This window comes from Marmota monax, unplaced genomic scaffold (genome assembly GCF_021218885.2).
Source record: "Marmota monax isolate L192 unplaced genomic scaffold, Marmota_monax_Labrador192_F-V1.1 WCK01_AAM20220418_F8-fsc00020, whole genome shotgun sequence".
NCBI lineage: Eukaryota > Metazoa > Chordata > Mammalia > Rodentia > Sciuridae > Marmota > Marmota monax.
The window spans coordinates 7,415,022-7,429,712 of record NW_026692912.1 but is presented as its reverse complement, the minus strand read 5'-3'; the positions used below and the strand labels follow the sequence as shown (position 1 = coordinate 7,429,712).

General features: G+C 37.1%; 1 protein-coding gene and 2 pseudogenes across 1 annotated transcript in view; all 3 read left to right on the top strand.

The window, feature by feature from the left end:
* The window catches only part of Fkbp15 (FKBP prolyl isomerase family member 15), a 56,026-nt gene that overhangs the window by 18,290 nt on the left and 23,045 nt on the right, over positions 1–14,691 (top strand). Inside the window, exons 9-15 of the mRNA XM_046451401.2 lie at positions 870–1,016; positions 2,108–2,250; positions 3,019–3,076; positions 9,723–9,830; positions 11,891–11,993; positions 12,470–12,576; positions 13,888–14,002. Coding sequence (XP_046307357.1) covers positions 870–1,016; positions 2,108–2,250; positions 3,019–3,076; positions 9,723–9,830; positions 11,891–11,993; positions 12,470–12,576; positions 13,888–14,002 — 781 coding nt within the window. The remainder of the gene's footprint in view (positions 1–869; positions 1,017–2,107; positions 2,251–3,018; positions 3,077–9,722; positions 9,831–11,890; positions 11,994–12,469; positions 12,577–13,887; positions 14,003–14,691) is intronic.
* On the top strand, positions 6,891–8,032 carry LOC124097168 (ribonuclease P protein subunit p14-like; annotated as a pseudogene).
* Positions 7,657–8,171, top strand: LOC124097166 (hydroxyacyl-thioester dehydratase type 2, mitochondrial-like; annotated as a pseudogene).

Genomic DNA, 14,691 nt, shown 5'->3' with positions numbered 1-14,691 from the left:
TCCTGTGACTCTGAGAAAATTATTACATCCTTCCTATAGCCTAACAGGGAAAGGTGAAACTATTTCTTCTAGAAGTGTGTGGTAATGGGTTGATTCTCATCTGTCTGGTTTGCTTTGCAAGCACCACATAGCAGAAGGAGCTCTAGGATTGGAATCTCAGACCTGGGTTCAAGCTGTGAATTTTATCTTTAACAACTATGCAGGTGTTTTATAAAATAAAGACTGATTTACAAATATTTTATGGTGATACAGTTTGCTGTACTCACTCATCCATGTGGCAAAATGTTTTTCTCCATTGCTTCGTTTATGACCACTTTTCCCAGAGTTCTTTGGAGATTTTTTCCTGTAGTAGTTATGACATGATCCTGGAAGTGATACAGATCTCATGTTGAATCATACAGCTCAGCAGCTTATTTACTGAATGATCTTGTGTTAGTTACTTAACCTAAAAAAACCCTCATGTTTCTTACATGTAAGATGGGGATAAAGCTATCAATTTTATGAGACTTGGGAGAATAAACAAAATAATGCATGTAAAACAATCACAATACCTAGAAAAACATACTTTTATATATAAGTAATAACCTTTATTTCTCACTTATTGCTATTTAATTCTTCCCATTTTTCTCTTAGCTTCTAAGATAAGTGTATTTCACCCAACTCCAGATATGCCAACTTTCACTAATAATTTTAGAAGCTATATTCTAGATATTTTTATAACCAACATGGAGGATAGTTGAACTTGACCTCTAGAAGCATAGCCTAAACCTGAAAGTGGATAAGTGAAATCTGATGCTCCTGTACTTCACTTTGTCTTTTACAAGGAGTTTCTTGTCTGATGAGCTTTTCCCCATCTTTTATTCCTAAAGGGCTGGGAGGATGGAATGCTGGGAATGAGAAAAGGAGGAAGGAGATTGCTTTTCATCCCTCCAGCCTGTGCTGCTGGTTCTGAAGGAGTAATAGGCTGGACTCAGTCCATGGACTCAATCCTGGTGTTTGAAGTGGAGCTTAAGCGGGTGAGTTAAACTGTTCTGTATTGTGTTTGACAAGCCCTCTATTAAATAAGATGAATAACTAAATGAATATGTTTAAAGGTTCTGAACAAACATATTTCTTTTAAAAAGTAGAATGAAATAGATGCAAAGAACAATAGCTCTGCACTGGGTTCGATCGTCAGCACCACATAAAAATAAATAAAGATACTGTGTATTCATCTACAACTAAAAAAATATTTTAAAAAAAGCAAGTTGAGGACTGGGGTTGTGCCTCAGTGGTAGAATGCTCACTTAGTATGTGTAAGGCACTGGGTTCAATCCTCAGCACCACATAAAAATAAATAAACAAAATAAAGAAAAAAAAAGAACAATAGCTCTGGAATCTAAAGACTAAGGTTTATGTTCTTCTGGCCCTCTATCCAAAGTCTAGAGAGGTGTGACTTTGAGTAAATGACTTTTCCACACTAAGCTTCTTTGTCCATAAAATAATGGTTCCTGCCCTATGTACATACCTTTTGACTTAGTGATTCAATGGCTACAAATTTATCCTATCAATATATGTATATATTTACATATTTACATGAGTATGTGTGTGTGTATATATATATATATATATATATATATATATTTTTTTTTTTTTTTTTTTTTTTTTTCCTTATTCTAACACATGGTTGTAATAATAAAAAACTGGAAACCACCTAAGTGTCATTAAAAGATTGGTTAAATTGTAGGGTTGTTTTTTACTTTTTTCATAGAATAGACTTTTTATGGGACTTTTTAAAAAAAACAGCCAAAATATATTGTTAAATTCAAGAAGCAAGTTACAGAGGAGTATGGGAGGTCTAATCTCATGTATGTGACCATCCACATTCCTCTGTAACTTGCTTCTTGGACTGAACATATAAATGCATATATGATATATATATGTGCATACTAATGTAAATATATACATATGTTGATAATGTGACTTTATCTTTTTCTTTTTTTCTAAATTTTCTGATTTGCCTATAATGAACAGGTGATGGCTTGTGTGTTGAGGAATAAGAAAAATGAGAGGTGTGTGGAGGGGAAAAGATCTGCAGCCTGTTCCATCTTTGCTGGTTCTTTCCTAGGTGAAGTTTGCCAGAGATTCTGGCTCTGATGGGCACAGTGTTAGTTCCCGGGATTCTGCGGCTCCTTCTCCCATACCTGGTGCTGACAACCTTTCTGCTGATCCTGTTGTGTCACCACCCACATCGGTGCCTTTCAAATCAGCGTAAGACACTAGGGTTGAATCAGGCTCTTTTAGTGTTCGTAAAAATGATTCCTAGAGGAGTTCAGATACAGGGACATAGTTAAAAACTATAATACTATAAAATAATTGGACAAATGGGATCAGGGAAACAGGGAAAGAGTTTGCATTAGATTTCCTGACAAAGTATTAATAGTCATAGAATATAATATATATATAATACATACCGTGTACATATATATATTTTCTGTCTTCAGAATGGAGAATATGTACCCCTTAGTGTAGAAGTACTAAATCACATAGATAATGGTACCTGCAAAACCCTGGAAGGAAAATTGAGCAAGGAGTATAAATACAAAACATATACTCATGGGAAAAAATGTAAATAATAAATATTTGAATGGGAAGTTGTTCATCTTCACTAGCATTCAAAGATGATGCAAACTAAAGAAGACCTACAATTCTGGGTTGTTTTCAATATTGGTGATTAAACCCAGGGGCATTCTACTACTGAGCTACATCACCAGCGTTTTTTATTTTTGAGACAGAATCTCACTGAGTTCCCCAGGCTGGTCTTGAACTTGTGATCCCCCTGTCTCAACACCCACCCACCCCCGCCCCCCCACGAGTTACTGGGATTATAGGCGTGTGCCATTATACTTGGCTTAAAATTCTGTTTTATAGCTGTTAGGTTGGCAAACATTTTCAAAAACAATTTGATTGTCCAGTATAATCTGGGTTTGTGATTATAGATTTTGTTTTTATCTTAGCATATGTTTTCTTTGCTTTTAGGGAGCCAGCTTTTCGTACCAAATCTAACTCCCTCAGCGAACAGCTTACAATAAATACAGTAAGTAAAAGAGTTTATCTTCCTCAACCCCCACATGTAGAGGTTTCATATTTCTAGGATGTCAGTGCTGAGTCAGGCCCATTTAACTCTGACTTGGCATTGATTATACATAGACCCTGTGATAGAAGCCTTTGTTTGTACTAACTGATCCAAAGCACTGTCTTCAGAATAGAGAGTTCATACCCCTGAAGGTACACAAGATGATCTCCTGGGAGAAGAAAGAAATAGTCATAACCTTCTCTTTTATTATTTTTCAGCTATAAACATCAGACATTAATTTGTTTACAGGAACCAATAGTACTTTTATGTGTATACTCTATTGATAGACATATTCAGGATTGTGTGCTCATTTTTTCTGAACTAATGGAGGTACATATTAAAAAAAGTTTGATACATTAAGAGAGGAGAGAGGACTAGTGATATAAACCATATTCACATAATAGAATATCATGACCTGTAGACTTATAAAATACTGTCATTTTTCATGTGCCTAGGGTTTTCTAGGTTAGAGGGGAAAAAAGTGTTGTGAATCCTTGATTTTGGTTTGAAATTGGTTATTTTATTCATTTCCTCCTATTTGGAAGTCAGTGTAAGTTAGCTTGGGATTTTGCATAGACAGAGTTAAAATCTTGGTTCTTCACTTTCACACTGTTGATGGGATTACAAATTAGTGCAACCAGTGTGGAGGTTCCTCAAAAGACTAGATATGGAACCACCATATGACCCATCTATACCACTCCTCAGTATGTATCCTAAAGAATTAAAGTCATCATACTATAATGATACATGCATACCCATGTTTATAGCAGAACAATTCATAATAGTCAAACTATGGAATTAGCCTATCTGTCCATCAACAAATGAATGGATGGAGAAAGATATGTGTGTGTGTGTGTGTGTGTGTGTGTGTATCTATCTATATCCCTATTTTTTAAATACAATTTTATTTCTTTCAGTGAATTTAAAGTAAAGAAATACACACACACACACACAATAGAGTTTTATTCATCTATAAAGAAAAATGAAATTATGTTATTTGCAGGAGAATGGATAGAACCATTGTTTTAAGTGAAATAAGCCAAATTCAGAAGGTCAAGAGTCATATGTTTTTTCCCATATGTGGAAGCTAAAGAGGGAAAGGAAAAAAAAAGGTGGTAGTAGGGAATCATAAAAATTGAAGGGAGATCAGTATAACAGAGGAAAGGGACCAGAAGATGGGAGGTGAGGAGGGATGGAAGGGAAAATTCTAGGTATTGATGATGTTGGTCAAATTATATTGTTATATTGTGTGCATGTATGAATATATAACAACAAATCCCACACTATACATATTTATTATGTATAACTATAATGCATCAATAAAAATGTGGGGGAAAAAGAAAAAATATTGATTCTTATAAGCATGGGATATTAAAAAATATTTAAATCCTTTCATCCTGAGCTTCTTTATTATGAAAATGGGAATAATTTTCGTAGCCTCCTTGTACAGTTCTTTTGAGGACTACAGATATTTGTAAATCTCTGAGCTCAGAACCTATGTGAAACATATCTTTAAGAATGGTAGCTATGATTATTATTAGGAGAATGACATTAGATTGGGGGAGGGGCCATTGGTTAAAGTACACTTCAATTTTGGAAATACCATCATTAACTTCTTAAAAAAAAATGATTCAAGCTTTCCTATTACCTGTGTGAATCAAAACTTTAACACAGGTAAGCAATTATGCATAGAATGAAAATGCTAACAATTTTCTTGTCTATCTTACTGAAGTGGTTAAAAAATGAAAGTTTTTAGTTTGATAGATTTATCAATGTAAAATGATCTATGGGAATGACTAAGTTTAGAGCTTTGGGAATTAAAAAGCGACTTTTCTCTGTGTTACTTATGAACCATTAGGATTTGATCTGCTTTGTGGGCAGGTCTGTGGTTTAGGAATTAAGCTGTATATAAATTTCCGGCTGATCCAAGTCTCCTGGGATGGGTGCTTTTTGAATGGTATTGGCAGCATTTGAGCAGATCAGCTCTTCATAGGGAAAACAGTTTTTTGTTTGACAAAAGTTAGGAAAGGGAAAGTCCATTCTACAGCTAATTAGATCTGCCTCTCAGAAAAAAGTTACTAAATTGTTCTTTTTGTTCTTGGCTTTCAATTGTGAGATTACTCTATTTTTAAAAGATAATTGTATTTCTTTCAATGAGTTTAAAATAAAGAAATTTGGAGCAATAAAAAATACCATTATTCAAAGAGGAATATATTAGTGGTTAATGGTAGGCTTTCTCTGCTACTTACTTTCTGTTACCTTAAGCAACTTAGCTTCTCTAAACTTCAGGTTTATTTCCTTCTCTGTAAAATGAAGATACTGCCAATCTTGGAGATTTTTATGATTTTTAAATAAAATAATGCTTAGGGAAATTTAATATGTGTATAGCATACTGTAACAGGTCAATAAACATGTCACTCGTGATCCTCCTGCCTTAGTCTATGAAGTTGCTGTGACTATATCTTCATATTTTAATTCTCTCAGAGTAATTTGGGACTCATCACAGATCTGTTGTCTTTAAGTAGGTGCCTGGCCTTTGTGTATTTGAGAGGACCAGCACCCTATTTTAGTAAAGTGTGGATTCAAATGCCCTCAGGAAGGGCACGTAGGGTAGTATGCTCTGCCCTGCCTGGTTGGGGGGCTTCTGAGTGTGCTACAAGTGGACACATGGTGGCTGAAGCACTTCAAATCCTAAAGCCCTTCGGCCTTCACCTAGGACATTGGGGAAAAATAGGTACATGGAGTGAAGTCGATGCTTCAGTTCTCTCAAACCCTAGTTTATATTTAGCCCAAAGCAGAAATTATTAAGCAAATAGTTGTTACAGTATGTGTAAACAGTGATCTCATAAAATCTGAAGCCTAAACCAAAGAATCAGAAGAAAAAAAAATAATCATAATCTCAGCTGTTTTTTTAAAATGTTTTTTTATTTTTTAGTTGTAGTTGGACACAATACCTTTATTTCACTTATTTATTTTTATGTGGTGCTGAGGATCGAACCCAGGGTCTCGCACATGTGAGGGGAGTGCTCTACCGCTGAGCCACCACCCCAGCCCAATCTCAGCTGTTTGAACAGTCATGAAAATTGCCCATTGTGGATTCCATTGTATTCTCTAGCCACAGCTATTCATTACCTATTTCTTCAGTAACTTCTGGTAGACTAATGATCTCCAGCTTTTTTTTTTTTTTTTCTTCTGTTTTTTGTACTTTTGTTCTGGTGGAATTTTTTTTTTTTTTTTTTTTTTTTTTTTTTGCAGTATTTAGGGATTGAACTCAGGGGCACTGTACCACTGAGCTACATATATTCCCTTTATATGTCTGTTTTTTACTTTGAGAAAGGGTCTCCCTAAATTGCCTAGACAGGCCTGGAACTTGGCAATCCTCCTGCCTCAGCCTCCTGAGTAGCTGGGATTACAGGATTTTGCCACCACACTTGACATAACTTTGTTCTTTTGAATCGAGGCAAAATTTACATAAGATAAAATTAACCATCTTTTTTTTATGTTTACATTTACATTTTTTTGTTTTGTTTTGAACAGGTAACTCATACGGCAAAGTTAGCGGAACACTATAAGAGATACACATTGCAAGGACTCACTCCTATTCCTGTTCCCATCTACCCTATTCCATCTCATACCCCTAGGTAACTGCTATTACTAACTTCTTTTATATTCTTCCAAAGGGAAATGTATGTTTTATTCCTCCCTTCTTTCACACACAAAATAGCAAACTATATATATTATGTGCCTTGCTTTTTACATATAGTATCATAGAGGGCGTCCTCATTTATTTTTATTATGTAGATCACGATACTCCATTGTGTGGATATGGTTTATATAACTAGTCTTCTCTCTTCTCTTATTGTATCATACTTTAAATTATGTACCTCCATCCGGGGTCAGGGAGCAGCAAAACATAAACACACCAGGAATTTCCTGGACCCAGGCTCTGGCTCCTACGTGGGAGCACCAAGCCTTAGGGAATCCTTGCAGCCAACAGGAGTCAGAAGGGACATCAGGCTAGCCAGACGGGCAGTTAGTCAGATGGACAGTGATCAGCACTGAAAAAGATGCCAGCACTGGATACCACATATGAAAGAATAGTTTACAAAAATCCCTCTGTGTACCACTACATGAAAGTCTGCCTGGAATTTCAAGATCATGGAGTTGGTCTGAATGCTGCACAGTTCAAACAGCTGCTTATTTCTTCCCTAAAGGATCTGTTTGGGGTGGTTGGTGCTGCCTTACCTCTGGATGTCCTGACCTATGAAGAGAAGACCTTGTTAGCCATCTTGAATACGTAGCAGTGGTCTAATCAAATTGTGCAGTTCTTTGACCCTGTTAGGATCCTAGACAGGCAAAAAGTGTGCTTTCAGGGTGATTCAGGTTTCTCCATTTCTCCTCGCGTTATCTAGTAATAGTAGGGAATTAGTATTGGATTGAATAGTCTTCAATTTCAGAAACCTTCCTGTGCTCTCAAAAATACTTTTTGGTGGCTGCATAGTTTGAAACAGAAGCAGGGTAGAAGCTCCCATGGGTGAAATATGAGGATGCCAATGATGTTCCCAGTAATATCCAGCTATTGCCTTCGGTAGGGTGGACTTAAAGGAGATTCTGCCTGAATCAACCAGTGCGGAGCAGACAGCTCCTGCAGCATGTGCACTTGAGGGTTGGGGACTGGGCTGAACTCAGCAGGGCCTTCACACAGAGGGACATGGCTGCCTTTTCAGAATTAATGGAGATGTCAATCCTTTGCATTTAAATGAAGACTTTGCTAAACCAAGTTTGGAAAAACGATTGTACGTGGAGTTTTGATCAATGGACTTGTCTCAGCTCTCTTGGGTACTAAAATGCCAGGACCAAGCTGTGTATTCTCTCCCAGGAAATTAACTTTCCTGCTCCTTTATATATTAGAGAAGTGGCTTTAGCTTCTGCAGAAATGAAAAAGCCGAAGTGGTTTGTTGCTTTTATTGCCATGTCATGTTGTGTAATAGAAAGTAAAAAGACTGTTATGGGAGGCTGGGTCAAGGTCATGGTTCCAGAAGCTCCCAAATCCTAATTACAGGTGTTTAAAGTTACAAGTTCAAACACCAGTGCGATTGTTATTAAAGAGCATCTGGGGAAATGGGCTACTTGCTATTCATCACCAAGGAAAGGCTGAGAGACTCAGAATCTATGTTAGAGAAGGGGAGCAATTTGAACTTTGGCATCACCCAGAGCCAAGTAGATGTATGTCTTCATCATCTATTAAGTATTTATTGTTGTTATTTGGTGTTTTGTTTTGTTTTTCTGGTACTGGGGATTGAACCCAGGGGTGCTTAACCATTAAGCCATATCCCCGTCCCTTTTGTTTTTTTATTCTTTGAGACAGGATCTTGCTAAATTGCATAGGGCCTCACTAAGTTGCTAAGGCTGGCTTTGAACTTGTGATCCTCCTGCCTCAATCTCCTGAGTTGCTGGGATTACAGGCGTGTGCCATTGCACCCAGCGGTGGGAAGTTTTTTAAAATTGAAAAAGTATCAGGAGGCTTACTTATCTGAAGGGTCTGCTTTCAGAATTTAAACCTAGTTAGATTTTTGATAAACACCTGCCTATGTCTATGTAGAATAGGTTTCTCACTGAATTTATAACTGTCAAGCATATACTTGCTGAAGACAGCAGTGGAACTTGGCTCATCTTTGAACACTTACCCTTTACCAGTTAATATTCTTAGATACCTTAAAAATAATTATGTACCTCCATTGGTTAAGAAAAAATGAGCACACAATCCTGAATATGTCTAGCAACAGAATGTACACTTAAAAGTACTATTAATTCCTGTAAACAAACAATGTCCGATGTTTATAGCTAAAAAATAATAAAAGAGAAAGCTGTGACAATTTCTTTCTTCCCCCAGGAGATCCATCTTTTTTATACTCTCCATTCTAAAGGCAGTACTTTGAGCCAGTTAGTGGATATAGAAGCGTCTAGCACAGGGTCTAGTATATAGTCAAGCCAAGTTAGGGTTAAATGAGCCTGAATTTAGAACAAAGAGCTCCTGTTTGCTGTTTTCCATAAATCTTTTCCAAATATCTATTTATTGAATGGCTTCATACTTTTGAAGGGGTCCTAACATCTAAAATGCCTCTCTCCCTTAATATCACTGCCTTAGTTTTTCATCGTAAAATGAGAGTAATTGTGCCTGATCAGGAGACTTGGTTAAAAAGAGGTAATACTCTGAAGTCATTCTGTCCATACAAACATGTAGGGAATGATTTTTACTATTATAAGCTTTTACGTACTCATCTTTGATTCTTATTTTCTAGTGGAAATTAGATATAGGAGGGGGACTTGTTAAAGGATTTGATGTAAGAGCCAAAGAAATAGAGCTTCCTAGAAATATTAATAGAGTGGAGGGAGGAGAACAGGGGGAGGGAAGAGGGGAGGGAAAAAGGAAGTACTGGAAACTTAATTAGAGCAAATTTATATTTCATGCTTTTATATTTATGTCAAAATGAATCCTAATGTTATGTATAACTAAAAAAAAAAAAAAAAACTGAAAGAAAGAAATAGAGCCGTCTGAAGATAAGAAACCTTAATCACAATGATTTGTATGACTTTTTCTTTTTAGAATCCTGATACAGTCAAGGCCAAGTTGATCTCTCGGATGGCTAAAATGGGCCAACCCATGCTGCCCATTCTTCCACCACAGCTGGATTCCAATGACTCAGAAATTGAAGTATGTCCCCTTGGCTGTATTGAAACCAATAGTACAAATGTTGCCATTTTGTTCCTTTGGTTGAAATGATTGCATTTTGGGCCTCTAATCCAGAATATTTAAGAGAGTTTATCTGCAAAATGATACAGATTGGTATTGGTACATATGTTTCAAATCTGATTAATATTTCCCCTGAGAAATGAAGTAATTCCATGTATCTTCCACAAGATATGGGCAGTGTAAAGTAGCTAAATAAGCCTTCATTTGCTAGAATCTCTGTTGTCTGTCAAGATCAGTCATTAGGTAGTGGGATGCCCAAGGATGCCTAACCTAAAACAGGTGCTCAATTCATATTGGTAGGTTGAATGTTTAGATACTTTTGGGAAATGTTGGTCTTCCCACTGGAGCTGCCTATTACTTAAAGGTCAAATTCTTAACTCTTTTGACTTTGTATTTGGTATTTGTGTATTTTTCTATGTAGAAGTTCAAGAATTTTGAGATCATATCTATCGATTTTCTCTTCTTGTTTTTTGCTTCTGACATGGTTAGTGGGCTTTCAGATATTAGAAACATCACGTTTTTTAGAACTGTTTGTTTTTTCACATTTAGATTTGCATTTTTAGTCTACTTAGAATTTGATGTATGATATGAAATAACTTAATTTCAACTTAATTCTTTTGCCAGTGGTGAAGCTCCTTATTGAATAAAACCATCCTTTCTAATTAAGTTGAAATACATGAGATTGATTTCTAGGATTCTTTCTCTTTGATGTAAAATGAAGAAGAGACAATGCTCAAGAAAAAAATATATGAAATAAGCTTTATTTTTTATAATTTTGTTTTTTCCTGAGCAAGCTCTTACTTAGAGTTTAACATTTTAAAAGAAGAGAGGATTCTGAGGAATATTGTTTTCTTATGGTTTATTTGGTTTCTGGAAATGAAATTTGAATAATATGATATTCTTATTAAAAATTTAAAGTGCTACTTATTTGTTGTAGAATAATTTAAAATTATAAAGAAAATCACATTTAACAAAAAGGTATTCTTTATAAATTGCTTTGCAACCTGATTTAAAAAATTTTTTTTTAGTTGTAGTTGTACACAATATCTTTATTTTATTTATTTTTATGTGGTGCCGAGGATCAAACCTAGCGCCTTACACATGCTAGGCGAGTACTCTACCACTGAGCACAGCCTCAGCCCCTGCAACCTAATTTTTTAATGTAATGTTGTAAATATCTTTATTAATATCTATAATATAAATAAATAAAGCAAAGCATTATTGCCTTTAAAGGTAACCCAGAGTTCTACAATATTGATTTATCCTAATTCCTTTTTCCTACATTAGGCATTTAGGTTGATTTAGAGGTGTAATGATCTAAAACCAGGATGCTTTTCCAGAAGGCTATCAGGGGGTGAGAGGAAGTTCTAAAGTAAAAGAATGACCAAGAGATTTCAGCCCATGAACTACAGCATTGCAGTAGTTTTTGCGATTTTTCATTCCTTGTATGAAGCAGGAAGATGTAAGATAACTTCATTTATAGTTTTGGTTTTATAAAAAGAAAGAATGAGGAAACAGTGTAAAATTATATTACCCCAAACCAGCATGTTAAGGAAGGTCAATTGAATCCTACTCTATACAATTTTCACTGGATGCTTGAGGCCTCTGAAGATTATGTGGCAGAAGAGGAGAGGCTGGATTGTTTGGGGGTTTCTCATAATAGACCTCTCTGTTGTAGACTAGATCAGTCAAGGTATCTGTTGTTTTGAGAAATGATACATTTTGCAGAGCTGTCAGTTTGGCTGCTTCAGACACCAAAATATCAACAACATAGAATATTTGTGGAAATTAACTGGATTTAATTATTTGCTATGATTTTCATGGAGAAGAGCTCTTCCTCTATTGCGTAATTGAGTGCTTCCTCTCCACAACCCACATGCTAGCTTCTGGCTTTCTGCTTGCCTTTCCTTCCTCTTCTTTGCCTGGAAACCCTGTACTAGAAGCAGGTTTAGGGCAGACAGTCAGCCTCAGTCTTCAGTTAAGGACCCACATGTAGTGATCAGACCTCGTGCCCATTTCAGGATGTGACTACTCAGCGAGGAGCTGGACAGCCCCTGGTGACTCCATCCGTGCAGCCCTCTCTTCAGCCTGCTCATCCAGCGTTACCACAGATGACTACACAGGGTAAGAAAGGGACTTCTCTGAGGCTCTGTGCTCTTGAATTGGGTCAGCATGAAAATTATCATCACAGTTCCTTAAATAGTTAGACTGCATTGTTTTTGAACGAGCTGGAGCATAACTCTTGTCTTTTGGTCCCTGGGTAAGGCATTTCAGACCCAGAGATGTGTTTGACCTTCTTATTGTGACTTGTGCTGCATTGCATTGTCAGCTTTGGAAGTGTGCACTCAGCTGTTGAGACATCTGCCCATGTATTATTGTGTACATCCTGTCATCTGACGGGATCATAGGTCTGAGTCAAAAACACAAGAGAACACCCAGTTTCCTTCCACTGGCCCATTGCTGGGACACCGTGGAGTTTGTTTTCGAAGATTAGGTGAGGAAGTAGTCAAGTCTGAAGCATGGGGGTCTGGAAGGTACTAGTCCACCTTTGTACCAAGAATAAGAGTGGCTAACAGTGAAAATGTCTTGCTTCATCTTAGCCCCTCAGGCACCTGTTTCTGGGCTCCAAGCACCCTCCGCTGCCTTAATGCAAGTTGCATCTCTTGATTCCCACTCAACTGTGTCTGGAAATGCCCAGTCCTTTCAGGTAACGACATTTTAAAACTATAGTAATTGTAAGTTGTGATTTTCATAACCTATTCTTCTCTAAACTGGCCAAAGAATTACCTGCTTACACCTTCTTGTGAAGATTCAGTACAAGAGCAAGCCAAACACCAGTACAGGGCCTGGTGCTTGTAGCAAAGTTTCAATCAGTGCACGTGGCAAAGGTGCAATGTATGTTTCCTCTCCTTTTCACTCATCTCTAGTCAAGGGGTGTGTATCCATGCCCTCTGTGTTCTTTTCTATCAAAGAGTTGGTTGCTAATATTCTGCACAGTGCTCAGGTCGCTAATATTCTGCACAGCTAAGGGTGGAAGCTGTACAGAAAATATCGCTATGTCTAGTGAGCCTCCAAAAGTGATCTCTTAAATTAGATTTTCTTTTGTTATCACAAAAGACAGGGACAACAGCCTGTCTGCTTCTGCTGTTTACTGGGGTTGTATATAGACTCTTTCTTCATAGCACACTTGAATAAAATAGCCTCCCTATGACATAGGGGCTACTTCCTTGGGATTCTTAATGGAGGGGTGGCACTGATAGTATCAAAACTGAAAAAAGGAAAAATCCCATTCTCCCTTCAATGGAGAATTACTATCTCATAGAGGAAAAAAAAATTTTTTTTTTTTTTGTTTAAATAATGGGTGGGTAGTCATGGCTATCCCTGAAAATGAGCTGGATTTCCTTTTTTGAGGAAGAATAACTGTCCTCATTAAAAATGGTAGTTGCTGTTTATTGAGGCACTTGATTTACCAGCTGTTAGGAACTTTACCTGTATCACTTCATTTAGTCCACATAACAACCTTGTGAAGTCATATTATTATCTTCATCTCTCAGCTGAGGTTTAGAGGAAAATGAGAGCTCTTGGTCACACAGATGAGCATCAGAATCTAGCAGGGGAGAGGCATCCTTTGGAAGTTGGCTGATTTGGTTTGGAATTTCAGTGAACACTTCTCCTTTTTCTTCAATGAAAACTAAAAAGAGCTTGCTTAGTTTTAAAATTTGTTAAGCAATAGATAGGCCTGAAGGCGGGGAATGAATTCCTACTTTCTTCAATCATCACAGAGGACTGGGTGATGACCCAGGATACTCACCTCTCAACTTGTGGTTGGAGGCTACTGGATTCCATAGACAGCTCTGCTTCAATTCTTGCCCACTGTCTAAACTTGATTGCGTTCATTTCCAGCTTCAATAAGTTTGAGTCTCCTCCCAGCTTATCTTTATTCAATCATAGGAAATTGTAAGGAAAAAAAGAAGACATGAATGTTTCATAAAGTGGCAGTAACTTGGCCCTCTCTCAGCCCTATGCAGGTATGCAAGCCTACACATATCCCCAGGCATCTGCAGTCACCTCCCAGCTGCAGCCTGTTCGACCCTTGTATCCAGTACCACTGTCCCAGGCTCCCCACTTTCAAGGTAGGGAGCTGTTTCCTGTGTCTCATCTTCTGCCCCACCATGCTCCATGTTCTTCTTGTTTGCATTCTGTTTTCATTTTCACTCCAACAACCTTCTACCCTTTCTTTTCTCTTCCCTTTTTAGCAGCTTTGTTGAGGTGTTATTTACATACCATGCAATTCATTTATTTTAAGTGTACAATTTAAAGATTTTTTGAGGATGTTTTCAGAGTTGTGCATCTATCACCACAGTCTTTTTTTGTTTTTTATTATTATTATTTTTATGCCCTGGGTTCAATCCCCAGCACCAAAAAAAAAAAAAAAAAAAATATATATATATATATATATATATATATATATACACATTTTTGGTTGTAGATGGACATAATACTGTTATTTATTTTTATGTGGTACTGAGGATTGAACCCAGTGCCTTTCATGAGCCAGGCAAGAGCCACAACCCCAGCCCCCCACCCCCCACCCCCCCAGTTCACTTTTTAAACATTTCCTTCATCTCCAGAAAATCCCCTCAGGCCTACTTCCTGTGTTTTGTTTCTTGCATTTTCTCCCACCAGCCCTTCTAATTCCTGTTAGAGTGGCTAGAGTTTGTAGAAAACAGTAAAAGAGCAAACACAGGAGGAAACTGGGAGAAAGCATGATGCCTGCTTGTGGGTGTTCAGTAACTCAAGTGAAACCTACTTCGGTAACTTT